The 25,782-nt window shown below is 49.7% G+C and overlaps 2 protein-coding genes across 2 annotated transcripts in view; one reads left to right on the forward strand and one right to left on the reverse strand.

Annotated features, from left to right (window-relative positions):
* The first annotated feature begins 3,525 nt into the window (after positions 1–3,525).
* On the forward strand, positions 3,526–15,827 carry DLST (dihydrolipoamide S-succinyltransferase). Its single transcript, XM_085301756.1, has 14 exons — positions 3,526–3,620; positions 5,011–5,059; positions 6,168–6,223; positions 6,569–6,643; positions 6,956–7,011; positions 7,709–7,820; positions 8,633–8,788; positions 9,085–9,170; positions 9,876–9,973; positions 11,772–11,902; positions 12,475–12,548; positions 13,402–13,485; positions 14,010–14,177; positions 14,647–15,827. Exons 7-14 carry the CDS (start codon positions 8,740–8,742, stop codon positions 14,779–14,781), a joined length of 825 nt encoding a protein of 274 aa, XP_085157882.1. The 5' UTR covers positions 3,526–3,620; positions 5,011–5,059; positions 6,168–6,223; positions 6,569–6,643; positions 6,956–7,011; positions 7,709–7,820; positions 8,633–8,739; the 3' UTR covers positions 14,782–15,827.
* Positions 15,828–18,034: 2,207 nt separating this feature from the next.
* RPS6KL1 (ribosomal protein S6 kinase like 1) overlaps positions 18,035–25,782 on the reverse strand; it is a 9,824-nt gene continuing 2,076 nt past the window's right edge. The window contains exons 2-10 of the mRNA XM_085301829.1: positions 25,502–25,674; positions 24,579–24,671; positions 23,724–23,771; positions 22,744–22,876; positions 20,454–21,407; positions 19,553–19,642; positions 19,293–19,375; positions 18,921–19,016; positions 18,035–18,804 (exon numbers count right to left, since the gene is read on the reverse strand). Coding sequence (XP_085157955.1) covers positions 18,694–18,804; positions 18,921–19,016; positions 19,293–19,375; positions 19,553–19,642; positions 20,454–21,407; positions 22,744–22,876; positions 23,724–23,771; positions 24,579–24,671; positions 25,502–25,674 — 1,781 coding nt within the window. The 3' untranslated portion in view covers positions 18,035–18,693. The remainder of the gene's footprint in view (positions 18,805–18,920; positions 19,017–19,292; positions 19,376–19,552; positions 19,643–20,453; positions 21,408–22,743; positions 22,877–23,723; positions 23,772–24,578; positions 24,672–25,501; positions 25,675–25,782) is intronic.

Consider the following 25,782-nt stretch of genomic DNA (forward strand, 5'->3'; position numbering starts at 1 on the left):
GAGCGGCGGCTGCGGCGCCCGCGGAGCGCGGAGGAGGGGCGGGGGCGCCCGGAGCGCTGACGGATCCGCCGGGACAGCGGGAGGCGGGTGCGGTGACGGCCGTGCCGGGCGGCGAGGAGAGCGCTAGTTGCGCCGCTCTTGAACGCCCCGGAGAAGAGGGAGGCGGGGGCGCTTGGGCGCCCTGCGGTTAGGGACGTGGGAAGGGAGCCCTGGTGACAGGGTGCGCGTGGGGTTTGCAGACATGGGAAGAAATGCCAGAACTCGGCGGCCTGCGGTGGGAGAAGTGAAATCGGAAGGCGTGTGAAGTTCGAGAGCGTAGGGTTGAGTCAGCAAAAAACCAAAAAGAATTGAAAAGGGACACTTGGATTTTGATGCTCTTGTGTTTTTTTTTTTTTTTTTTAAGTCGTAGATTGATGAATAGAAAACACAAAGGTATGTTGAGAGTAGAAAACACAAAGGTATGTTGAGAGTCTGTTTTTGAGCATGTTAGACACTGGAGCAGGGAGCTCCCGGTGTTGAAGGACCTGCTGAAGAAGCCCAAAGAGGAGCGAGTAACTTTTGAAGAAGGTTACTTTGATCAGTTATTTGAGAATGAAGTTCTGTTTATCTGGGAAGGGGTTTATAAAAAAAGAAAACAAACTTTCTTCCCTGTTTGATCCTCTCCACACACTAGAGGAGTTCTCAGCCTGTTGTCTTAGTAACAGCATCCGTTACCTGCTCARCATTGTTATCCCCATCCAATCTCAGCATCTGCCATCTGATGCCACGTATAATTGTGTCTAAATCRGTAAAAAAGATGCAGTGGGTCTTCCGTGCATAGCAGAGACTTGCACTCGTTCTGATTATTAAAGCAGCAACGACTTTGCTGTTAAGAAGCCGGGGCTGGAGAGCTGATTGCTGTTGTGCCTGTCATCAGAGCTGCCCAGCGCTGGGCTTCTGCCGGGCGCTGTGGAATTAACTGCGCGCTCCTGTTCAGTTAGCGCCCGTGTCTGAACCGGTCCCTCTTTCTACTGTTGGAGGAGAAATTTGTGGGTTACAGGCTGCCTTTAGCATATGTAGTCCATAATTTATTTCAGTGTTTAGCAACATGGTAGAAGGTGACAGATCCTTAAAAAGTGTGGCCTGGGAAGCTGCGTGGCAGGCACACTTTGGCATAACARCAGTATGAAAACAATTCTGAGGAATCATGTGAAACCTGGGGGAAAAGTTAATCACTTGGTATGTGAGTCACTACCAAATTTGACCAAGGCTTATTTCTTCTAAGTGAAGGCTGAGTCTTTAAAGTGATCCAGAGCACTAATGTCAGCTAGTGAGAGGGTTCCCCCCCACACACTGAGGAAGCCTCAGGATCAGTTGCAGAGCCGATTTAGGCAGGTGCTGTGAGGAATAGATACAATCACAGTGGTTCTTTCAGGAAAAACGAATGGGAAACACCCCTGTCCTCTTCAAGCTGCATGTGATGACATACTGTGGTTACAGGGGGTGGACACAAAGAAGTTCTGAAGAAGGTAAGACAGAGGGACAGAAGAAGGAGTTTCAGTGTCTTTTATTAGTGGCTTCCACCTCACATTGAACTCCTCTCTCTCTCTTCTTACCTAAAAAAAACAAAAAGGTAGATAGAGTGATACTAAATTTTCCTTAATGTTGCAGCAGCTGTGGAACACAGACTTGGCATTTCTCACAGAAAAGATCTGCAGATGTGTTTTCTCCCAACCACTTATTGTAGGACAGAGCTAGACTTACTTAAAAATAAATAAATAAATAATAAACTGGTCCTGAAAAAATAAAATCTGCTGTTTCTTTTTCAGTCTGGGCCAGTACTTCTAGGTTTACCTTAACCTCTTCTTCGTAAAGCATCCAGGAAAATGTTAATGTGCAGAGGGGAGCTGGTACTGCTTAATATTTAATTTTTAATTCACTTCCCCTTATCTGGGACACTTCAGAAAGTGGGAAGAATTTGATTAAAACGTACGTGCTAAGGACCATGGTGCAAAGTCCCTTGACCACATGGAGTTGAGTCTGTCTTATTGATTTCGGCTTAGAGCTGGTTCTACAGGAACCTGATCTGAGTTAGCAGAGGGCCAACACCGAAACAAGATTAAGCTCTCTGGGGCTCGTGATGACTCTGCGAAGTCTGCGCAGTGATCTCTTCGCTCCCTTCCCAAACTAGACCTGGGTTAGGGGCAGTTGGCAGGTGCTGCTTGAAGCTGCTGTCAGTCCAGGCTCATTGATCCCTGTGCTGGGCCTAGAAGCGGGGTAGTTGCATGGTGCTAAGCTGGAGCTGATGAGTTCTGCCAGACCCAGGCTGTCTGCAGCAAGTCAGCCTGGGTGTCTCCGTCTTTGGTACGGTTAATCCACACCCATGCTGAACTGCCCATAGATAACTGGGTTGACTCTACAATAATACTTGAAAAGCCAAATTACAGTAAACCCATCAGGAAGTCTGGATAATTAAACTACCAAGGTGCTAATTCCAGAACTATCTCTCATTTTCACAATATGAAATGTTCGTGGGATATATTTTGTTCTACAGCACTTAATCCTGTAGACTGCATGACAATCTTGAGTCATTGGCCATTGATGTTTATGATGTCTTCCCACATGCATCTCCAAAAATATTTTAATGTTTAAGATTAGTTATATCCCATACTGCCTGTTCTGGTGAAGCTGAAGTCAAGGTTTGTACACAAACATCATTCAGAAGCTGAAGATCTGACTGAAATGGAGTTGTTACCTCTTGTCTTGCTCAYTGGGTGAGGGTGCTTTGAGCTGCTGTTGTTCCAGTCCAGAGTTGGCTGCATTTTAGTCATGGTTAAARTGGTATTTTGCTGTAGCTTATAAAGAGTTTTTAGGTACTCCAGATCTGAGGTCTGATGCCAGTGGAAGTTATAATAATAATAATAAYAACAATAAGGAAAGAAACTGCAATATCTTGAAATGTTTTTGACTTCTGAGGAATGTTATGCTGACTTAGAGGTGCAGTCAATGATTATATGGGTATTAAATGAAAGATCAGCAGAAGGTGGAATTTCTGTCTGGCTGAAGGCAGTAGGAATTCTGCTGTTGAGGGAAAATCTRGCCTTCTGGAGTTCAAAGGCTCCATAACCTTAAACAAGCAAACAAAACAGATGCTGTATGTTGGATTTCATGTTTCATGACATGTTTCATGGACTTAACATGTTGTGAAACATCTTGGAACATTTTTTCATTGTGTCCAGTACTCATGAGCATGATTCATAGCAAATTTTAATGAATGAGCCTTTAAAAATCTGTTCCTTCTTAAAGAGGAGCATTAACGTGAGAAGGTCAGAACAGCAGGAGTTACAGCTAAAAACCAAGTACATCAGGTTTAATATCACTCCATAGGAAAATATCCTGGAAGGAAGCAAAGCAAAGAGAAGGGTGTTCTTAAAGATGCTGTCACCTTCTCCTCCTACAACAGGCTTTAGGAAAGTAATGTGCCAGTAGTCTGGAGCATGTGAATGATGGGTCCTATCTCTGGTCCAGGCCTTTGGGGGGAAAAACAAAATCCTTCTAGGGTGGTCTGCCTTTTTGCAAGACTGATAGTTCCTCTTCTCTCTAACAGGGGAATTGTACGCTGGCAAGATGCTCTCTTTCTGGTAAGTGTTATGCTTTTATCTCATTTCAAAGGACCTAGAGAGAATGGAGATGATTGTGGAAACTGGTAGTRGGTTTGATAGGGGGTTATTCCTGTCAATCATACGGTGAAAAACAGTTGGAGAAATGAGCTGTGTGTTTCTCTGTGAGTGCCTCGCTCACCTAATCTAAATGCCACTGAACCATTCAGCTAGAACAAAGATTTCACAGGCAGCAGCACAGTGTATTCCAAGCATTGCACTGATTGAAACACACGCTGTTGCAGGGAATAGCTCTCTGATAATCCTTTGAAAATGATGGGTGAATGTTAAGTCAAACGTCAGATTGAGTGTACCTTCAAACTCCTCTTCTGTGCTTAAACTGGATTTCCCCCAAAGCTCTTTGTTTGTTTGTTTGTTTTTCTAGCCATACTGTTTATGTATCGCATTACACCACTCACTTCTGATTCTGCTTTGAGGAACAAATTTAAACTGCGTATCTTTTCCAATTTTACAATTCCAACATTAGTTCTTTAATTGGGGATGGTCTCAAAGTTGTATCACCTTTAAAAAATAAATAAGTAATCAGGCAGGAAAATGGTTCTTCCTGCAAGGCTGGTGTAATTGAGATAATTGTGTTCTCTGATTACTGTGCTGACTCTYTTGAAGATCAGTTTGGAAATATGCCCAGTGCCCTAAAAGAGGCAAAAGACAGAAGTTCAATGTAGGATAAAAATTGCATTGTCAGGGCATACGAGCAGTATGGGAAGGCGTCAGTGAGATATGTGAAACTCTGAGAAGCTATGCAATCTTGCCTGTGTGAATTTTTAAAAAGAAATGTTCCTGGGTAAGGAAGCAACAGAGAAGAGCGATGACAGTAGCTTGCTACTTTGCCCTACGCCCCATTTTCAGAGTATTTTTCCTCTTTTGCTGCTGACATGATTGTGAGGTTTCCTGAGAGTGCCTCTTGGAAGTCATATGACTGAGGCCATGTTCCAGTTAGGAACCCCGTTATACTGGTGGGAATAACTCACCAGCAGCTGTGAAGCTTTAGCAGTCCTGCAAGTATCTCTCATGGCTGCTCCCTGGTTTTGCTCTGACTGAGTAGCCGCTGCTTTGTTTGCTCTTTTCAAAGTTACCTTGAGCTTGAGGCTCATAAAGATATAGAAAAGCTAAAGATACAACTTTTTCCTTCCATCTCTGTAAACCTAAATGAAAACAAGACCACTGTTCTTGGCAAGCTCTGGGTAGGGTGGCTGGTGCTGAGGTGCCTCTCTGTGCCCATGTACCCAGCTTGGTCTAGGCTTCTTTTGGGGTGGACATTGGTGTCCTCTGTGCTGTTTTACCTGACAAGGACYGTTGGGGACTGGATGGCTGGATAATCGTCCTGTGCCGTAACACTGTTCTTTCACAGGTGTGGCTGGGAACCAGGGGCTGGCTTACACCAACAGCAGGAAGCTTGTGTAAGTATCCACAGGAAAGCTATGATACATAGGGGCTGGGACTGCTCTACCCTGTTATGATTTGGGAAGTGGGAAGCAGGATCAGTTCAGCAGTCATGAAATTCCTGTGCACATCATAGGAGCTTGAACCTAGTCCTAGCAAAATCTGGGTCTTCTGTCTTCTGCAGGTCAGAACTGCAATGTGTTTAAGGCAAATAATAGCTAGTTCCAAACAGAACTTGAGGCAGGGAAAGGACAGAAATGAGGAGACCAGTGATAAATAGATCTATTTCCTTTATCTGACTGACAGTCTTGTTGGCAGTAACATTTAATGGTGGCCTCCAAGCAGGAATTCTGTTGGACATGTAAAAATGTGGTCATTTGCAGGAGAAGTGGGATGGCTCAGGGAGTCTTGTTCACATGGCAAAATTTGCACTGCTGTGATCATCTTAGTATTTTCTCAAATACAATCTTTTTACCTTAAGAGTGCATCCATCAGAGCGTGAATGCTTGGCTGTTTGCACCAAGTGTTGTAGTCTGTGTTGGAAGAAATGTTAAAGCATGTATGCTTCTGTTTTCCAAATGTGGCAGCAGGTGGAATCAACATGCTTTGGAAGCTTGGGATTACTACTCCCTGTGAAGGGACATGATGGAGAGAAACAGCTGATTCTTGGAAGGGTTGCCATAGGCATTTGTGATGCTTTCTCCCTTTAAAGCAGTCTAACAACTCCTGTAGAGATGACAGTCCTGATCTAGAGGTTAAAATTTTGTTACAGCACTAGTTTTAAGTGTAGGGTCAGCTGGCTAAGTCAGCCTTTTATCAGGATTTAAACCACAGGGCTTTTGTTGGGGCATCTCCCTAGATTAAAATTCCATAAGTGTCAGTTCTCACTGGGTTTCTGAGAGCGCTAGCAATAATTAGCTATAATGTTTCTGTGGTCCTCACTGGGATTGTTGCAGCTTGAACCAGTAAATAGGAGTCCTGTGGAACAAATATGCACATCAGGACAGCTGAGCAGCCTTCAGATCAGTTAAACAAGCAAATTTAAACTGCATTTGAGATTAGTGCTAGCAGCCCCCGGAGGACATACTTTCTCCTCTGTGTTCATTTATTTCTCTTTCTCTGCAGAGTAAATAGCTCCAGTGTCTTCACTGTCCGTTACTTCAGAACCACTGCAGTACGTAGTAAGTAAAGAGTTGGAAGTCAGTGGGATGACTCTTGTGCTACTTTTTGCTGTCCTGAAGCCAAAGCTTCCATCGTTGGTTTGGTCTCACTGATGCCCCATCTCAGTGGATGGCTGAGGGTTTATGTCTCTAGGCCATATTTTGTCTGGTATTCCTGCAACAATGTGACTTCCAGTCAGATGTGAATTTTTCTTATGTTTGAATGTGTTGTGCAAGGAGAAGGCCAACATTTTTTGTTTGTTGACCACCCTCTTCCAGCAGAGTGCTAGTGACAAGAATGAAGCAGTGCCATGTGTTTTGAGCTTTGACTGCATTCCAGTCTGTCTGTCTGTCAATCTCTCACAGGGGATGACCTGATTACAGTGAACACACCAGCCTTTGCAGAGTCGGTCACAGAAGGAGATGTCAGGTGGGAGAAAGGTAAGTGGTTGCCTCTTTGCTGAGATTCTCAGCACCATTGCTGCTGTGCTGGACAGCTCTGGGGTGAATTGTGATTTGCTGACTGAAGGCCTGCTCCGTGCCTGTCAGCATGATAAATGAGGCAGTATGAGCTATCTGCAGTTCTCCTGAGGGATAAGGATTGCAGTTACTGCCTTTGTACCTTCTTGCTCTGGTGAAGTTGTGGAGAACTGGGGTGAGAAAATTCTGGGTTAGTGGTAGACTGCTGTGGGTTAAGAGGGGAGGCCAGAGCACACCGCCCTCCTCACAGTGGTCTTCATATCTATCATTCAGCTGTTGGAGACACAGTGGCAGAAGATGAAGTGGTGTGTGAGATTGAAACAGACAAGGTAGGAGTTTTCTGGACCAAAACTTTTTCTAGTTCTCTAGTGAGTAACCTGTATGGCTCCTCTCAGCTGAGAGCTCCTAGAGCCTGCAGGCCCTGCCTGTGTCTCCTGCTCCGTTCATGGAGAAAAGTTTTACTCATTTAATATGAATGCTGGCTGTGCATGAAGTGAGAGTTTGTCTTTAATTAAACTCTCCTTCCTCATACATTTGATGGTGCTAATGTTTGTGAGATGCGATTCTGTTCATCCTTCCAGTTCAGGGGCTCTAAGCTGGGAAACCCATTTGTTTTTAAACAGGAGAAAACTATAGTGTCACAGGTCATCTTCATATTGTTTTAAAGTTAGCCTTTAACTTTATTCACTACTGAAGGAATCTTAACCTGTAAAATTACTGCTAAAGCTCCCTGCCAAGTTCTGTTTCCAGTGCTGCTGTCAGGAAGATGCTGACAGTAAGTCAATCTGGATTGTGCCCTGGAGCAGGAAGATCAGGCTACACATCACACTGCCAGCTTCTCCAAAAACTTCTAAATAATGGCACAAAAACCTGGTGGAGGGTATGAAAACTGGTGGAAATGACCTGAGACAGAGCTGCTGTCTTTGCCAAATTACAATGCATATCCATGCATACTGGCATCTTCTCTTGGGCACTTTTCTCCATCAAGTGGCTGGTGAGGCTTTCACTGATTTTTCCTTTTTGCAGACATCTGTGCAAGTTTCAGCCCCAGCAGCTGGCGTGATCGAAGTCCTTCTGGTACCTGATGGTGGCAAAGTAGAAGGGGGCACACCTCTCTTCAAACTCAGGAAAACTGGAGGTAAGTCAGAAACATACAATTAGCTCAGGCTTTCCTGCTTCCTCCAGTCTTTTTCTGAAGATAGAAGCAAGGTGTTTGGGGGAATCCTGAGGCAGGCTACATGCGTCCTCCATCTGTCTCTGCAGTTGGAAGGATATACTTGTGTTCATTTGCCCATTAGAGAAGCATAATTTTAGTCGATGTAATGGGGAAGTTTTCCCTTTGACACCTCTGGAGGAAATTGCAGCACTAAGCTAAAACGAATTCTTGAGAATTCCTTTGGCACAGTTCTCTTTCCTACTCACTTCTCTTTAGCATCTAGTCTCCTGCACCATAAGGAGAGTTAGCAAGTTGATGAGATAAAACAAGGAGGCGCAGGCTCCAYGGTGGATGGTCATGAGCAGACATGCAATCAGATAGTCACTTCCTGAAATATCCAAGCTCTTCAATAAGAACTGGGAGCAAAGCAGTGAGAATGCAGAGCAATCTTGTTTGCTAATATGCACAAATAAAATGGGAAACTTAAATATGAACAAACTGATCTGTAAAACAAAAGTTTTCCTCATGTGCCTGAATGGTATTAATGGTTTCTCCATTGCTCTTCTGGAAACTTCAGCATGCTCAAGTATACTAAAAGGAGTAAAACCTGTGTTCACCATGGGATCCTCTTGTGGTGGCTCCTATCAATTCAGTAGTGTTCAACACCTAAAGGCAATCTGATGTCAGAGGGTTAACTTTTACCAGGTTGATCGGATTCAGAGGTCCGTGGCAGTAGAGGCTCCGGTTCTGTCTTGTGGTTGTGCTTACAAGAGTGTTTTCTCTTTGCCTTTCAGCTGCTCCTGCTAAGGCCAAACCAGCGGCAACCGTTCCTCCTCCTGCAGCCCCTGAACCTGTAGCTGCCGCTGCTCCTCCCCCTGCTGCAGCACCAATTCCTACTACCATGCCACCAGTGCCCCCCGTCTCAGCTCAGCCCATTGACAGTAAACCAGGTGAGGCAAGAACCATCCAAGGTTTTTCAAGCCTCCCCTCCTTGGGGAGAGTATGCAAAGTTAAAGGTACCAAAGAACCATGGCGTTCATGAAGGTCTCCTTGCGTTATTGCCCTGCATGCTTTGGACTGGAGAGCTTAGCTGTGCCTGGAACCTGCCCAGCCCAGTTCAAGACTGCTCACACAATGTGTGGCTCAAGCAAGGGGCTCAAATGGATCTTCTGGCCCAAGGTGTTGTGGTCAGGCTCGGGCTTTTCTGTGGTTGATACCTTTTGACAGATGTGTTCTTTACTCTCAGTGTCTGCGGTGAAGCCAGCTGCAGCTCCTGTGGCAGCCCCTCCTGGGGAGGCAGTTCCCAGCAAAGGTGCCAGATCAGAGCATAGGGTAAGCTTCAGGAATAGGAGCATCACCAACTGCTGGGTAGCAACCTGTTCTGGGGTAAACATTGAGCTCTCCAGATATGTCCGTACCTACGTGTTCACATGCAGCTCAGTGGGGCTGTGACGGATGGGGAAGTGCTACATCGGAGGGTACCAGTTAGGGGAAAGGGTGGAGGAGGAGCCAGCTCTGACCTGATGCAAGTCATTCAAGTGTTGTCTTGAGCTCTGGTGACTGAGCACAGAAGGCTGAGTGTGTTCTGCTCGGTCCGTCCACAAGCCTTTAGCAAAGGGCTGGAGATACTGCGGCTGCCTTATGCGTTCAGAGAACATGGTTGAGCAGCTTAGAATAAGTAGTGTTAAGAGTACTTCCCACTGACTGTTCTTAGCAGTCTGCTCTTCTCCGTTAGCCTTGTGCTGGAAACCTAGCTATGCCTGGAGTTCCTGGGAACATCCTCTGAAGCAAGTCCACCTCAGTCGATTAAGCTCTGCCTTTCAAGGGAACTGTTTCTTGAGCTTGGCAGCTCTGCAGTGAAGTCAGCTCCTCAGCCTGTCGTACCCCTCAGGAAAACCTGGAGTGAAAACAGCCCTAGGCACCCATTGCTAGTCAGCCAGATGGGAAGAAAAGCCCTTTGATATTCTTGTGCTTTTTGTTCCTTGGATGAACTTGAGGCATCTTCTGTGCTTTTTTTTTTTTTTCTCCTGTTTTCAGGTGAAAATGAACAGGATGCGTCAGCGTATTGCTCAGCGTCTGAAAGAGGCTCAAAATACTTGTGCCATGCTGACCACTTTCAATGAAATTGATATGAGGTGAGGATCAAACTTCTTTCCCCCTTTACAAGTAGAAGTAGATGCAGGCAGTCATCTTTAAATATTAGCCAAGACTGTGCTGATTCTCCTTGGAGAATTTGGTATGATGTCTTTTAGGGCCCCTTAGATGTGTACATCTGCTATCTGTGCAACTGTTATTGTTGTCTGTGCAACTTCATCAGGGCATGCTGTTGTTGCAGTGTGAGGGGTGTATAACTTCCTAATGGGCCTTTCACTCCTTGGGTGTCTTCTGCTGTTCATAAAAGCGAGCAACCTTGTTCCTCATCTGTGCAGCTCTTGACTAAGGACTGGTAGATGCTGAGTAGAAGAGCAGGTGTGCCCCCAGGTTACTGCTTTTGGAGGTAGGCATATTTGGCCTCCTGTGAGCTGGTTCCCCTGGGCTCATCAGCCTTTCAGGTGAGCGTTACACAGGTCTGAGGCCCATGTTGTCAGGCAGTGCAGCTTTCCGGAGGCAGGCCAGCATCCCTCCCTGTCCTCTCTGGGTGGGTGGGGGTCTCCAGACTCAAGTGCTTGCATGGATTGAGCGCACTAATGGCTTTGGAGGGTGGGCAGCTTGTGTTACAGTGCATTAAGGGGAAATTGTGCCCAAATCAAATTGCCCTATGAAATCCTATTCTGCTCCTTAAGACAAAACATGTAAATATTTGGGTCTCAGAACAATAAGGTTGGCAAAATAGTCTTGATTGGAGGGGAAGTGCTGCAGCTTTATCTCCTCTCGGAGGCTCATTGAGGTGTCGCTTTACACTGGCTGCGGGCTCTCATTGCATCTGATAATCTGTTTTGGATTGATTGCTGTGCCGTTGACTCGGGAGGGCCTGTGCTGGGGCCTCCTGCTCCCCATGGGGGGTCAGCGTCTGAAAGGAGGAAGCCGTAATGAGGCGGTTTTGTAGCAAACCTCGTCCTCATTGCTGCAGCCCTTGTGTCTTGGGAGGCACTAATGTCTTTGGGCAGTAATCCTAGCCCTAAACAAGGTTAGGCACAGGAAAACAAACACTCTAAACCATGGAGACCCCTGCCCCTTCCTGAAACTCTCTTCAAAGACTTAAGGTCCCTGGAGGGGGGAGGGATGGACAGTGCAATTCCACAGCAACTGGTATTATCCCAGAATAGACAGTGCTTGTAGCCATGGGCTTTTCTGTAAATGTCCTCATTTCTGATAGACAAGCAGTAGGGAAACGCTGCTCTGGTTGAGGACTGAGAGTTGGCCAGCATCCCCCTCCATAGCATCTGGGAAGGTTTCTTCATGTTCACTCTACTCCCAAAGCTAAAGACTAGTGTACCAGAGGCATCAGCGTGCCAGCTGGCACCTACACTTGCATGGTGGGTGAGGCCTTTTGCCATAGGCACCACTTGCAGCTTCTCTGCTCTTGGTATTTCCCCTGTTGTCACTCTGCTGGGGCTGCCCAGCTGTGCTGGGGCCCTACTGCAGCTGGTGTTGCAGTCTGTGGTGCCACACTGGTATCAGTAGCAGTGGCTCCAGAGAATCACTGAGGATCTTTGCAACATCAAGCTAAGCAAGAAATTAGTCATTGTACAGCATGGCTGTACAGGTTAACCTTGTCCTGTTGAGTTTGTGGTCCTCATCGTTTGGCAGGGGCCTTAGAGCCTCTGTCTTTTATGTCTATGGCATTTTGGAAGATTTTTTTTAGCAGATTGAGGATTTGCCAGTTGGTGGTGAAGGTCTGCAGTCCTTGGGGCTGGTGCTGAAGTCCCTTGCAAAGCAAGTGAATAGTCTTTCCTTGGACTCTGGTGACCAGTGGTCTCATGTGTTTTGCAGTAACATTCGGGAGATGAGAGTCCAGCACAAGGAACCCTTCCTGAAGAAGCACAACCTGAAGCTAGGTTTCATGTCAGCTTTTGTGAAAGCTGCAGCTTTTGCTCTGCAAGATCAGCCTGTTGTGAATGCAGGTGAGCAGTGACCCTTGCCGGTGATTTGTGAACCTCGCTGGTGAATGTGGGGGAAGCTGTTTACCAAGCCCAGGGCAGGACTTACAGCTTTCACAAGCCAGTCAGATACACAGGGCAAATGGGGACAAAGTCCTATGGGCTGCAGCTGATATTGCTAGTGCCACTTATGTAGGCAGAGGACAGTGTGCCAAGAGGGGCACTATTAGTGAGGGATTGCAAGGTCAGTGGGCCGGGGCGGTGTGTAACTTGGCGTTCACTCAGCCCATAGTGGGTGCAGCCCTGCTGGGTGGTGTGGAGGAATGCTGCAATTCCTGGGCATGTCAGAGCTGCTTGTTCAAACCCAGAGGAGGAGACAACTGGGGCAATGTCTGAGGGAACTGAATTGACTGGCTAGTGTTTCCCCTTTCTCTGTCCTGGCACATTTCCCACAGGTGCAGCAAGGGGTCACTCTTCTCTGGAGCTATGTTTAAGCTAGAGAGGAGGAAGTTGTTATGAGTCTGTGGCTACTTCTGGCCTGCTGAGCTCTTGTTCTTGGGTACTCTGTGTGTAACATAGCCTCTTTCCTCTCCTAGTGATTGACGATACGACCAAAGAGATTGTGTACAGGGACTACGTGGACATCAGTGTCGCTGTAGCAACTCCCCGGGTAAGTCCTTCATATGCTTTAGCCGTGCTTCCTGCAGCCTTGGGTCTGGATGGTCATGTATTCTGAGGCAACTCAGTTGTGAGCAACACTGCAACAGAAACATGCTGATGGGACTGGTCTTCCTGGTGAGAGCTGGGCCTCATGCAGTATGGGCTGCTGAAGGGGGTTTGGGGAGTTGGAGGACTGGAAATATTCTGCCATCATCCTAGGAGATGCTGTGACAAGGCTAATATAGACCTTAGTGGTCAATGGGAAAGCTCAAGTTAGGAAAACCCTTTTTTCTTGGACACATGGGGATATGGCACAGAGAAAGCTTTGTACATCCTGTCCTTTTGGCTAGCCTTGCTGCACTGTTGTGCCATGTCTGTAAAACATGCTGCTGTTTCTGGTCAGGGAGTGCAAGGAATGGAGATATGGATGTTGAATTAGTCGTACCCATTCTGAGGCAGAGGTTCAACGAGGACTGATGCTCTCAGTGCTCCTCAGTTCTAGAGGAGGTCCAGCACAAAGGGACTCTACTCTTCTTGTGGAGATGGAGGTGGAAACTGAACCCTGCCCAATGCCTCACCTGCTCTTACAAAGGTGGATTTGGGATCTAGATAGACCCACGTGATTTTAGGTGATGGGTTCAGGGGCAAAGAAGTTGTGACGGACCTTTCTCATTTACTGAGTTGGCCCTTTGTGCACATCATGGCAGGCTGCCAGAGTGTGAGGCAACTGTGCCAACCACCTGTTCTGGGCTGAGCAGAAGGCAGGAGCTCCGCTGAGCCAAGATCAGGCTCCTGCCCAGTAACAGTTATCCCTGTTTGTCACTGCAGTCAATGTGCTGATGGTGCACTTTGCTTCCCCTTAGGGTCTTGTGGTCCCTGTCATTAGGAATGTAGAAAATATGAACTTCGCTGACATAGAACGCGCTATCCATGAGCTGGGGGAGAAGGTAAGAAAAGCTGGAGATGTTTTTGTAAAGGGCTTGGAGGAATGGAAAGAATGAAGGCTGCTGGATGAACTGGTTCAGTCCCTCTGTGGTGTCATCTCTGAACTCTAACACACTGAACTGTGTTGTGGGGTGTGATCTAGTTACAGCTGTAGCTGTGTCTTATAGGACAGACCTACCTTCCTGTTGCCCTTCCAGGAGACCTCACATACAGCCTTAGTGGTATAGTGTCTTCCCCGTTGTCTTTGGAGGCCCAGGCTGAGCTGTCCTGGGATAGAAGTCCTTGTGTCCATCTCCTGCAAAAGCAAGAGTTGGAGGCTAAGATAAGAGAATCCTGCCCCAAAGCCAGTAAATTTTCACATTTAACGACAGGATGCATTTCAAAGTAGTTCATTCTTTCAGCTGAACAGATCAGTAAGTGAAGCTCTTGCCATCAGCGGTCATTCCTGAGAGGATGAATATCCAAACCATTGTACTTTGCCTTTTGTGATCTGTCTGAGCAGATTTCTAAGACCTTACTCTTCTAGGCACGGAAGAACGAACTGGCCATTGAAGACATGGATGGTGGCACTTTCACTATCAGCAACGGAGGGGTTTTTGGTTCCCTCTTTGGGACACCTATCATTAACCCACCCCAGTCGGCCATCTTAGGCATGCACGCAATTTTTGACAGGCCCGTGGCTGTTGGAGGCAAAGTAAGTAGAGCTACACAGTAGTTTTCAGAGAGCAGAGGGGGAGGGCTCAGTGGGATGAGGGCTGTAGTCCATATGCTTTTCCTGGCAGCTGGTGCCAGCTCCTAAAAGGCTCTCCTGTGAAGGAGAAGCTGAGACGAATGGATGAAGGGCAGCTTTGCCGGCAGCGGTACTTACCTGAGGTGTGCAGGGGGCCTTGCTCCCTCCGTAAAGGAGAGAAATGGGTAGTTGCTTAGGTATGAGGAGGTGGGGCTGTTGTCTTCATGACAGAGAACAGACCCTGAAGGGAACAAGGTCCTATGTGTGGTGCAGACCTGGCCAGCTCCTGGGTGTGCAGCCCCACCAGATAAGACACACCTAGGAGGGCCTGAGGCCATCATTCAGGATAGGGAAGAAAACAGAATGTGCCAGAGGGCAGCATGTGAGCAGTAGGGTTGAGCTCACCGGTGCTTTTCTCATTCCTCTCCTTCAGATTGAGGTGCGGCCCATGATGTACGTGGCGCTGACGTACGATCACCGGCTGATTGATGGCAGAGAGGCAGTGACTTTCCTGCGGAAGATCAAGGCAGCGGTGGAGGATCCCCGCGTGCTGCTGCTCGACCTGTAGAGCAGCCATACCCCCACACAACCCACCCAGGGCAGGGCCACAGCACCAGCAGGGGCAATGCAGGGCATTCAGGAGCTGGCAGGGGTCACTCCAGTCTCCCTCCCTCCCTGTGACCGGAGGCGTCCCAGAGGGAATCCTAGGGATAGCTCCTACCTCCTTCCCTGTTCTGTTTGAAGAAGGGTCGGTTCCTCACTAGGACTGCTACACAGTGGGCCAGCTACTGACTAGCACTGCCTTTCTGGGGCCACCTCTGGCGTCCTCTCCCTCACAGCGCCAAACTCACTTCTAGCTAGTCCTGTACCACTGGAAACTGCTTGCTGCTGCTGTGCTAGGGTATCTTTCCCTGCCACTCTAAGGCAGGTTCAGCTTTATTTCCTAGCACTGAGGTTCCTGGGAGGGAGAGGGAAGGAAAGGCTACTACTGTTCTGTCCCTGTTTTGCTTGAACATATTTCATGCTCATCAGTCCTGCAAGAGCAGTGTGGGGACGCCCAGGGTGCCTATAGCAGCGTTTTTGATCAGAGCAGGGCTGAGGTGGGTGCCATGCCTCTGCCCAGTTACACTCCCTCTGCAGACAGGAACACAGGGAACGCAGCTCCCGTGCTTTCCTTTGGAGATCTCTTTTGTTTCACGTCCAGGTGGGCACAGCCTGTGATCTCTGTGGAGGTAGCATGGTCCCAGGGGGCACACCCCTGTCACTACTACGTGTCCAACACTGGGAAGAAACAGCCCCCTGCAGCTGTCCTTGAATCGCAGCTCACTGACGGTAGATGAAACTGTTGGCTTCCTGCGTGCGAAGGCTTGGCCTGGTGCTGGCAGAGAGACAGCTGTGGAGGGCCAGGCCTTTAAGGGTAATGTGTATATCCCAGTCCAAGGTGGCTGGTCTGAGGGGGGAGGGGGGCAGTCCTTAATCCAATAGCGCACATATGTATTGGGGAGTGAGGGGGTTGCTAGTGCCTGCAGAGTCTATTACCCTCTACACAGAACTTGTAACTAAAATATTTAACATGGCGGATTTTAAAATGAAATAAAACTGGGCAACAACTGAGAGGTGGGATGTCTTTGGGGAGGGAAGCAGAAGTTCCTGTGCATAGCCTTGGGCATCAGCAGCAGCCCTAGCTTAACATTAAAAGCCTGTTACCTGGTGGCAAGATAAAAGAGGAAACATGAGGGTATTTCCATGGGTGCTACTGAACTGAAGCTTTTCTGGCTCTGAATGCTCCTGTTCTCAAACCCTCTTTGGCACTGAATTGCATCTTCCCAGTAACAGGCTTTTCAGGGCTGGAAAGAATCCTTTTCTTGGTCTGGCAATATAGACAGCAAGGAAATCCCAGTATTTGCTAAATGGGGTGATAGCCAAGAAGAAGAGCCAGGACAGGCTGGCTTAATTATGGAGCTGATACCAGGTCAGTTTATCCTGATAAAACAGGAGTGTGTTAACTGTAAATCATGAAAGCAGGAAAAAGGATGTAAATGCTGCAAAGGGAGAAAGAAGGCAAGGAGAAAATTGAAAGATGAAAGGTAAAGGAAAAGGTGGTGCTGACAGCATTTCCCAGAGGAGTGGTGCCTGTTCTCAGAACAGTAAGGAATCATTCCTGGCTCTTGGTAGGGTTTTTTCCAGCTCTGTCATCAAGGTCAGAGACTGGTTTGCATTTCCCAGTTAAAAGTGAAGGCAGCTGCTTTTAACAGCGTAGTCCATTGCACCTGCAGCTGTGATGCTGATGACTGGGAATGAGTATTTTCTAGTACTGATTCCTGCCTTTTCCTGGCAGCTTTGGACCATCATAAACCAGGGGTGGGGTCAGCTTTTCCTTGGGCTTTCCCTGATGTATGCAGGATTGGACTGAGGTAGAAGGTTTTTTTTAAAAAAAAAAAAAAAAAAAAAAAAAAAAAAAAAAAAAAAACACTCTCCCATGATGTAAAGAAAGAGGCCCTAGCTGCTCTTGCATGAAGAAACTGAGTTAAAGAGAGCCTTTCTGATGCAAAATGCTTGCACCGAGTCTCCAAGCACATGTAGAATACAGCAGGCCCACCTTACCTGCATGAGGGTGACTGGGGCAAGGTAATGCCTCTGCTCAGGCTGGAGCTGCAAGAAATGAGACCTTTGGACTACACACAGGGAAGGGACAGTCTAGCTCTTACAGTGATGCAGCATAGTAAACTGGCTTATTTGCAGCAGTGTCAAGGACCTGCTCTGCTTGACACTTCCTTTCCCAGCCAGGGTGCCATGTTGCACAAAGCTGTGCTGTGGCTTAGCTCTCAGGCAAGGTGCTGAGACTCCCAGGACAGGACGAGGAGGCTGCCTGCTACTGGCAGGGTTCAACCCATGCAGTCTGCCCTGCAGTGGCTGCCTTAGAAAAGCCCCAGGTTTCCTGCTCCAGTGTGCCTGGCTGGCTTTGGCATGAGTTGTTCCCCTGCTCCCCATCCTGCTGGGTTCAGCCCCTCCAGCTGGGCTGCTTTGGCACAGCTGTGCCTTTGAGGTGTATGCTGCATGTCCTGGGCTTTGCTTCCCTCTGGTGGACAGCGCTTTTGCTGCCCAAGAGCCAAGGGGAGACAGCTGAGAGCTGGGCAAACCAGCAGGCACCAGCTAGCCGCAGCCCAGGGTCACTGGTGTCTCTGACTGCAATTGTCATCATTAATAATTTGCCGGGGGAGGATCGAGCAATGGGAACTGGGAGGGGAGGGCAATACAGTAACTAAGGAGTGTCTCACATATAAGCTCTTGGGCTCGCTGAAACCAGTTTCATGATGGCATGAGCATTTCTAGATATTCCTTCAGCTGCCAGCTACTCTGATTTGCAAAACTGAGCACAGAAGCCTCTGGCTTGGGCTATTAGCTCACTTGCCTTTCTACCATCCTGACTCATGTTTACTCTTCTTGCTTCTTAAACATCCTCTCTACGCTTAGAGTTCCTCAGCATTTATCCCTTCGAACCCTTGCTGGTTGTTCTGCATGGAATTGTGCTCAGGGAGCCCAGCCTGCTTTTCTGCCAGCAGAAGGGAGCCCCCAGGAACAGGAGCACAATCTGGGCTGGAGACAGAACAGGGGACAACAAAAGAACACATTAGAATGACTGGCAGGCACGGTGGCTTTCCCAGCCCCGTGGGCTGTCCCGTCTCCCTCTGTGCAACAGGCACAATTCAAGCTCCAGCCCAGGGCTCCCAGGCAGGTAGAGCCAGCTCTGGAGCCCTCCCTCACTTACTTGGCACATGGGGCTGAGGCCTGGCCAGTGCAACTCGGAAACAAAAGCACACTTCTGCACGCAATGATGAGTGGTTTATTCTTTTCAGACAGCCACCAGGAAGACTGGGGGGGCTCCATCCCCTCCTAGCCCAGCTCCCTGCAGCAGGCGTTATCCACACACATGCAGCCAGTGACTGGCACAGAACACAGGCCTGGGCACTAGCCAGCAGGGCCCAGAAAACGCACTCGGAAGCCACAGAAAGTAATGGGGGAGATGATAACTCAGCAGCGGAGAGAAAAACCACAGTGGGGGAATCCCACAGCACAGAGCCGAGCAGAGGAAGGGACACGGGCGCCTGCCAAGAAGCCCCAGCAGGGGTGTGACCCCCCTCTGCCTGGGGGTCAGGAAGGCTGGCGTACCTAAGGCTCAGGGCATGGGACCCCCACACACACCCTGAAGAACCCCGTGCCCGAGACGGCCTGTCCCCAACCACAGCCTGCTCACTCAGAGACACGAACTGAAGTGCAAGCAGAGACAGAAGAACATTTAAGGCTGCAAAACCTCATGCAAACCCCCTYGCCCCCCAGCAGCCCTTGCTGGAAAACCTCCCCCAGCAGGCAAAGCTGCCACTGCCATGTGGGTTCACAAGTTCCAGGGAGCAGCTGCCCCACACCCAGCTCTCCCCAGGAAGGGTCACAGAAGCCTCGGCCCTGCTCCGCTCCAGCCTGCCTAGCCGACCAGCTTGTTCCACTGGACGGTGCTGAAGAAGGAGTGGGACTTGAGCTTCGCAATTCCACCTCCTCCTGAGCCCAAACGCCGCTTAGGCCTATACTGCAGCAGCTGCAGAGAAAAGGAACAGGACACCAGGATGGGAAGATGGAGACACCGGAAAGCAGCTACCCAGACTAGGCGGCTGCCTCCCCCCAGCCTCCCCCAGCTCCACCCGGACTCCTCACCTCAGTGAGCAGCGATGCAGCTGCCACACTGAGTCCCTCTGGCAGGTGCAGCTGGGTGTGAGCTTGAATCCCTGAAGGGTGGTTTTGGGACAGYGGCTGCAGGAGGCAGAGGATGATGGTGAGCAGAGGCACAGGGGTAGGAACATCCTGCTATGATTTCACCACCATACAACTCCACCCTAGCTCGGTGGGATTTAAAATCCCAGGTCCTCAGCACCCAGAGACTCAGGCACCGGGAATCACACACCTGAGACAATGTGGCACACAGCTGCTGTGCCTGCACCGGAATTCCTCCTCCCACCCCCTGCACACAGAAGTTCTTCCACTAAGGTTCCYCCACCACAAGTACCACTCAGTTCCTCTGCCTCTTACCACTCCTGTCAGCAGCTCATACAACAGAGACCCAAAGCTCCAGCAGTCAGCAGCTTCAGTCAGCTCAGAAATGCTCCCCACTTCTGCAGGAAGAGCCAGAGAAGAATTAGAGCTGGAGGCAGGGCAGTACCTGGGCACCAGGGCCTGTGGCTGCTAGTGACTGCCACACAAGGCAAGTCTTGTTGCAAGCAGGAGCCCTCTCTCCCCAGGTCAGTGGCAGTGGGGAGAGGACAGGAGCAGGCAGGGCAAGCTTCCTTTACCTGGGGCACTGTAGAGCTCCTCCAGAGCCTGGCTGCAACACTGTGGCTCCACCTCTGCCCACTGGCTGAAGAAAGTAAGACGGACATGACCTGCAGACCAGCACGAGAGCCAAGAGCAGGGAGGTTAGCACAGAACTAGCAACTCCAGCAGGAACACAAACCCAAGCCCTGTTCACCTCAACTGGGAGCAGAAGCCATCACTGGGAAAACCCAGGGTGCTGGGCCCCTGCCACAYCCTGGACACATAGGGGTTGCGTTCCCCACAGCCACCCAACAGTTTCCCAGCTGTCCAGCAGGCACATGCAGCTCAACAACCTTGRGGCAGGCTGCAGTGAAGAGAGGCAGTGCCAAAGAGAGAAAGGTGAGCTTCCCCCTCACAAAGCTCTCACTTGGTTCCTCCGCTAAGCACGCTGCGAGGCAAGCTCTAGCTTGCCCCAATTCTTGCCCGTTGGTCAGGGACTCTTACTCAGAGGCTTGCACAGACAGCAGCAACTCATGGCTTGAGGGKAAGGACAGGCTCAGGAACACCCAAGGGGGCAGTAACTATAGGCAGGGGCAAGCTGCATTCCCCTAACCTCAGACACAGTTTAGCTGGTCTTAGCTTTCCTGTGCTGGGATTTCCCAGACAGCTAGATCCCACACGGGAGCAGAAGCAGCACATTCCTGTGGCTATGGCCCCTACTCTCCCTCTGCAGAGAGGCATCTCTCGTAATAATCTCTTGGAAACCCCAATCCAGACCACACTTCCATTCTCAGAGACATCTAAACCTCCCCAGCCGCCCTCCCCCCCCTCCAAAGCAAACTCAAGGGAGTTCAAGTCTCCAGGAAATGGGGCAGACAGCAGTCCCCGAGACAACAGGCCTCCCTTGCCCGCAGRGCAGCAGCCTTGGGCACCACCTACCAGCTGTATCAAGCAGCAGGTTCCTGGGGTTGAGGTCCCGGCACAATACACCCTGTTGGTGAAGTCCCTCTAAGGCCAAGAGAATTTCTGCTGCCCACAGCCGGACCTGCTCCTCCTTCACAGCCCAGGCTCTGTGGTTATGCCTACAGGAAGCCAGAGACCTGCACAGTTCAGATACTGGCTCCTCTCCAAGTGGGCCACTGGTCATGGTTGCTCCCCACAGGGATTCCTGCATCCCAGGGTCAGGCCCAGAGRGCCTGCCAGAACCGTGCATGGCAATTCCTGCACAAAGCTGCTTCTGTCCTGAGGAAGCCAGAAGCGGCTGAGCCCAGGGGCCTTCAGACACCTGACGAGACTGAGGCTCCCCCTTTCCTGGACGGGCCCCCATCATGGTCTTTGGCATGTGGGCAGGCATCTGGGGAAGTCTTTCACCAGCAAGTAGCCTGGGATCCTGCCAGGAGGCTGCTCTCCGTGATACATTGCCCACGCTCTCGCTGCTGGTTAGGAAGTCCTGGGGCTGCAGGACCAGGCCCTGGTTGTTGAGGTGGCTGGAGCCTTTGGTTGATGCTGCTGTAACGTGATTCGTGATGCGTGGCAGAGAATGCATCATGCTTGAACGCTGCCCTCCAGCTGCAGCCTTCGTGCTGCTGGCAGGAGCCAAGAGAAGCTGACAGTGACTCCCGGGTCCAGGGTCTGGGCTGTCAGGGGACTCCTCCTGAGGGGGAGAGGGGTCAGCGCTTCCCAACAGGCGGTGGTTTGCAGAGCCCTGGGGGCCGCTGTCTGTCCGAGCAGAGAAACTGCATTCTCGACTGTTCCCACGGAAGCTTCCCACTGCCTCCTCTCTGCCTCGGTCCCTCAGGATTGGAATGTGCTTCGAATGCAGAGAACCAGAGCCATCAGAGGAGCCCTGCTGGACACAATACTTGGAGCGGAGGTGAGACCACAGCATCTCCCCTGGAAAGTGAGAAGAAAAAGTGATGGAGTAGAAAGCATTCCAGGTTTCCCCCTCCACAGGTGCTGCCCGTTCGGGCACAGGCCAAGGTTAGAGACCTTAGTTTCTCCAGAAGTAAACCCAAAGTTCATGCAGAATATCCCCAAACCCTRTGAGCACAGGTCACTCAACTCCATACTCCTCAGTGACCCAGCATATGGGCAGCTCATCCCCCCTTCCTTCAACAGTCTTTTGCTACCACTTCTGCACACTCTCGTTGATTCCAGCCACATCACTTCCATGTCACAGTCCAGCTACATCTTCACACATTCCCCTGATCCTGCAGCCATCCCCACTCTCCCCTGAAAGCACTTCCTCCCTACACGTCAGCAACAGTGCTGCCAGAGAGAGCCCACAGCATGGAACAAAGCACTTGGGTCAGTGATGAGTCAGAGCAGCAAGGCCCGGAGCCCAGAGCATGTTGCCAGAGCTTTCGGCAAATTTGTGGACCCACTGATCACAAGGGGCAATCTCATTAAACTCAGCTGCTGGTTGCTTTCTGCAAATTCGCTCTACAGCAACACATGAGAAGCTGAGGCTATTCTCCAGCACACGTCAGACTGTATGTGTCATTAACAGACGCCACTTGCTGCTTCCTACCCACCCACTCATCTGGCAGAGAGCAGAGCAGCTCCTCACTTCTAACCAGTCTCCGCTTGGTCACTCTACCTAAACCCCTATGTTCTCCCTGCCCTGTGTCCCCTGATTCTCCATCTCCTCTCTTTGGCCTGGTCTCAAAATCCAGTGCGRCCTCTTCTTTTGTAAGCAGTTACCATGAATGCCTTGTTCAAAATGTCTGAGTGAACTACCTCACCTGGATCTCCTTTTCCATCGCCTTGCTGTCATAGCCAAACTGTGCCAGCAAGAAAGAGAGGCTTCTCTTTCCAAAAACCTTTGATGGTTTGCTTCCATCGTATCTCTGACCATGCCAGAAGATGCCAGACCATAYCAACTTCCTTACAGTGAGGTATGATTATATTATGATACCGTCTGACAGGACTCAATGAGGCTAAAGCCACATCCTCCCCACCCCTACAAACCTCTCTCTCCTTCTAGGTCTCCATACTCCATTTCKAGCTTACTTCCTCAGTCAGCTCTTACCAAAACTCCTGAATCCTCAATAAAGCTTAGTGGCTCCTTCTGCAAAGTCTTCAGGCACCTTTCTAAGGAGGAATACTTGTGCTGTCACTATAGAAAGCAGTCCTTAACCAGCAAGAGAAACATATTTGAAATCAAAAGAAAGGGAGCATGAGGGAGAGAGGATATGCAGACAGCAAGCAAGTACAACAAAGCACTCACCCTGCACGTGCTCCAGGTGAAGGAAGATGGAGTCCTCACTCACATAGTAGCAAAGCAGTTTGACCATGAAGGGGACTCCATGAGGAATGATGGTCTGCCGCTCACGAGTCTCAACATGGGATTTGGGGAGGCTCTAGGGAGGTAAATGGAGGTGGGTGTTACAGCAGGGTAGGCACCTGGAACCTAGCACCTGGCAGAGCAGGAGGACATCTGGAAAGACCTGCTGGTAAGTCCCACCTGACAAGCCTCATGGCTGTCCTCCCCATATCACTCACAATAGAGCTCTCCATCTGTGAAACCTGCAGCTCGTGTTTAGACCAGTCTGTCAGTACCTAGCACCCAGCTGTGGTGATGCAGAGCTCTGTCAATGCATAACACTCTCCACCTGCAAGTCACACTCCTGCTCCACAGCAGTGGCCATCCCCCACAACAGCACCAATTCAAACTGTGACTCAACAAATGAGTTAAACTGGAATTTACCATTCCAGCTCTCTTTACTTTTCCCTCTGGGACTGATGCTTCTCCCTGTCATGCCAGAGACTCCTTATTCAATTACTTTAGACCTTCATTTTTAGTAAACAGCAGGCCTAAGGACACTGGGAGAGTGCCTTAGACTTGTACTGAGCACCCTCCACCCCACATCATCTGCCATCTATTTCATGCTGAGCTCAGATTAACACAGGCATAAAGCTTAGATTGCACCATTACAAGCCCAGGCCCACCATAGGAACAGAAGGAACACAGCTCAGGCTTKAAAGAAGGAGAGCTTTTGATCACAGAAGATGGCTGAGGGAGGTAAACAAACAAAAATAACAGCTCATAGAGGCTTTATGGGAAGTTTGACATTCCCTTTGCTGAGYTGCATCTAAAAAGAGCTAAGGAGTATTTTCCGATCAGCCATATTGGCTAGAAGGTATCTCCTCCACATGGTCACCCAAAAGAGACAAAGACAGATCAGCTGCAAAGCTGGTAWCACCCACCTTAAGTATAAAGGTCCCACCAGTGACTGGATCCTGGACTATCTGCACCTATGAGCAGCATACACAGAACATGTCAAAAGCRGTAACTGCTCTCACTCCAGCTCACAGTAATATTCCAGACTTAACTCTGGAACTAAAACAAACTCCCACTCAACAATCAGAATCTGGTGTTGTCCAAACCCCTGTTCTTGAAATACCAAACATGCTCACTACTGCTGAGATAGCCAAGGAGCCAGCGATTAGAGTTAACCAAAGAGGTGACTACCCCACCATTTTTGCTCCCTTCAACAAGTATTCACATTGCTCTTTCTGGGCTCTGTTTGGTGTGCTGGGTTGCCTGCTTGGGCCTCAACAGGTTGTGAGAAACACCTTAGTCTTGACAACCTGGAATGTGTGGTGCGCAGAAGGGAACAATGTGTCAGTGCATTCATGGAGGTGGTAAGCCTGGCATCTTCAATCCAAGATCGTGAACTATTAACTAGTTTATTCATGCAGAAAGCTCGTCTTCTGCAGAAGTCTAGACTATCTGTAGGTATCTACCATCACAGGACCTAGGCATCAAGATGAATTCCCTACATTGGAAAGGAATGGAGCTGCCGACTTCTTTGCAAATATCTTGGGAGCTTTAGCAACCATWAGTAACAGGGACATTAACAGACTTCTTATCTGACAAAGGGACTCCTGCCCTCCTCTGAAGATTTTTCTTGGTGGGAATAATTTGGATGAAAACCCTCATGCTCCTTGCTCAGCACACCAAGGGCAGTCACTGCATCCCAGATGGTAAGACCTTCCAGGCTACATTTGGCTTGGCCCARCACCAGCCTCACCCTTCCCAGCTCCAGGCACAGTCATTACCTTATCGATCACTCCCACAACCTTACACCGTTTCAGGTTTTCCACTGCTGAACTTAGCGTCCTGATCGGCCGGAAGCGAAGGCTGCTGTAACCCTGCAAGACAGTGAGAGAAAAGGATGAGGGACCTAGAGATGCTAGAGTAGTTGCCATTTTCCCATCATCCTCCTCACCAGCCCCTCCTTAGCCCCTTACCCTGTCCTGCCTCACTCTCCTGTCCCTTCATTTCTCATCTGGTCCCACAATGGCGGGTGAGCTGCAGTTACCTTTGCTGAACACAGCTTGTTTTCCACCCAGACAGGAACAATGAGAGGAAGAAACCATTTTTAACATCTAACAACACGGCTGCCTCTGTTGATTTCCTTCCCATCAGAATGTTCATTGTTGCTATTAAGAATGATGATGAGAAGCTAAATAACACACCTTGCAAGAGCCCTGGAAATGCCCCGGGCAAGCTGAGCACAGCTTAGCCCTTCACTCCAGAGAGGGAAAAGGGCTGCCACCAGCATCCCTCAGGAGGCCAGCGACACTCTGTAGCTCACACATCCGTCATTTTCTCCACACTACCTGACCACAGCATCTGGCCATTTGTATACAGGTAGTTGAGAAGATTCACCATGGATGTGTTATCACACTGAGGCRCCTCTCTGGTGTCCCTCACCACCAGGTTTCCCTGTACCAAGGAGCCATTACTATTACATCCCACCAGTTCCATATTCCTTTGGCTCAGAATCCCATACTTATTACCCCAAGCCCTTGGCTCACCCTGTCACCCGTGGCAGACACACGCCACTATCACGGCTCAGCCAGCACCAGMGTGTGTGCTGGACAGGCTTCCACCTCAGGAACTGGCCAAGTCAGCTCCAAGCACGTAGCCCTTGGAGATGACAGACCCATGGAAGCCATGCCCAGCCCCAGCCCCTCACCACATCTGTGGGGCTGCCATTCCCCAGAGTCCGCTGGAGGTGGCAGTTGAAGATCTCCTCCGCACGCTTCAGGTACTGCGTTATCTTCCGCTTCACGGCCTCGCGCCGCTCCTTATTGGGGTCAACTGCGGGGAGAGAAGAGCCAAGGCGGGCATGAGGGACCCGCGCACAGCCTGACCCCCGCACAACCTCCGCCCCGCGGCATCCCCGCACGCCTCCCAGCAAGGCTGCCGCTGTGCCCCGGCCCCCTGCCCCCTTCGCGGGGGCTCGTCCAGGCTCCC

This window comes from Rhea americana, unplaced genomic scaffold (genome assembly GCF_003343005.1).
Source record: "Rhea americana isolate MKP2758 unplaced genomic scaffold, rheAme1 scaffold_18, whole genome shotgun sequence".
NCBI classification, from domain to species: Eukaryota; Metazoa; Chordata; class Aves; order Rheiformes; family Rheidae; genus Rhea; species Rhea americana.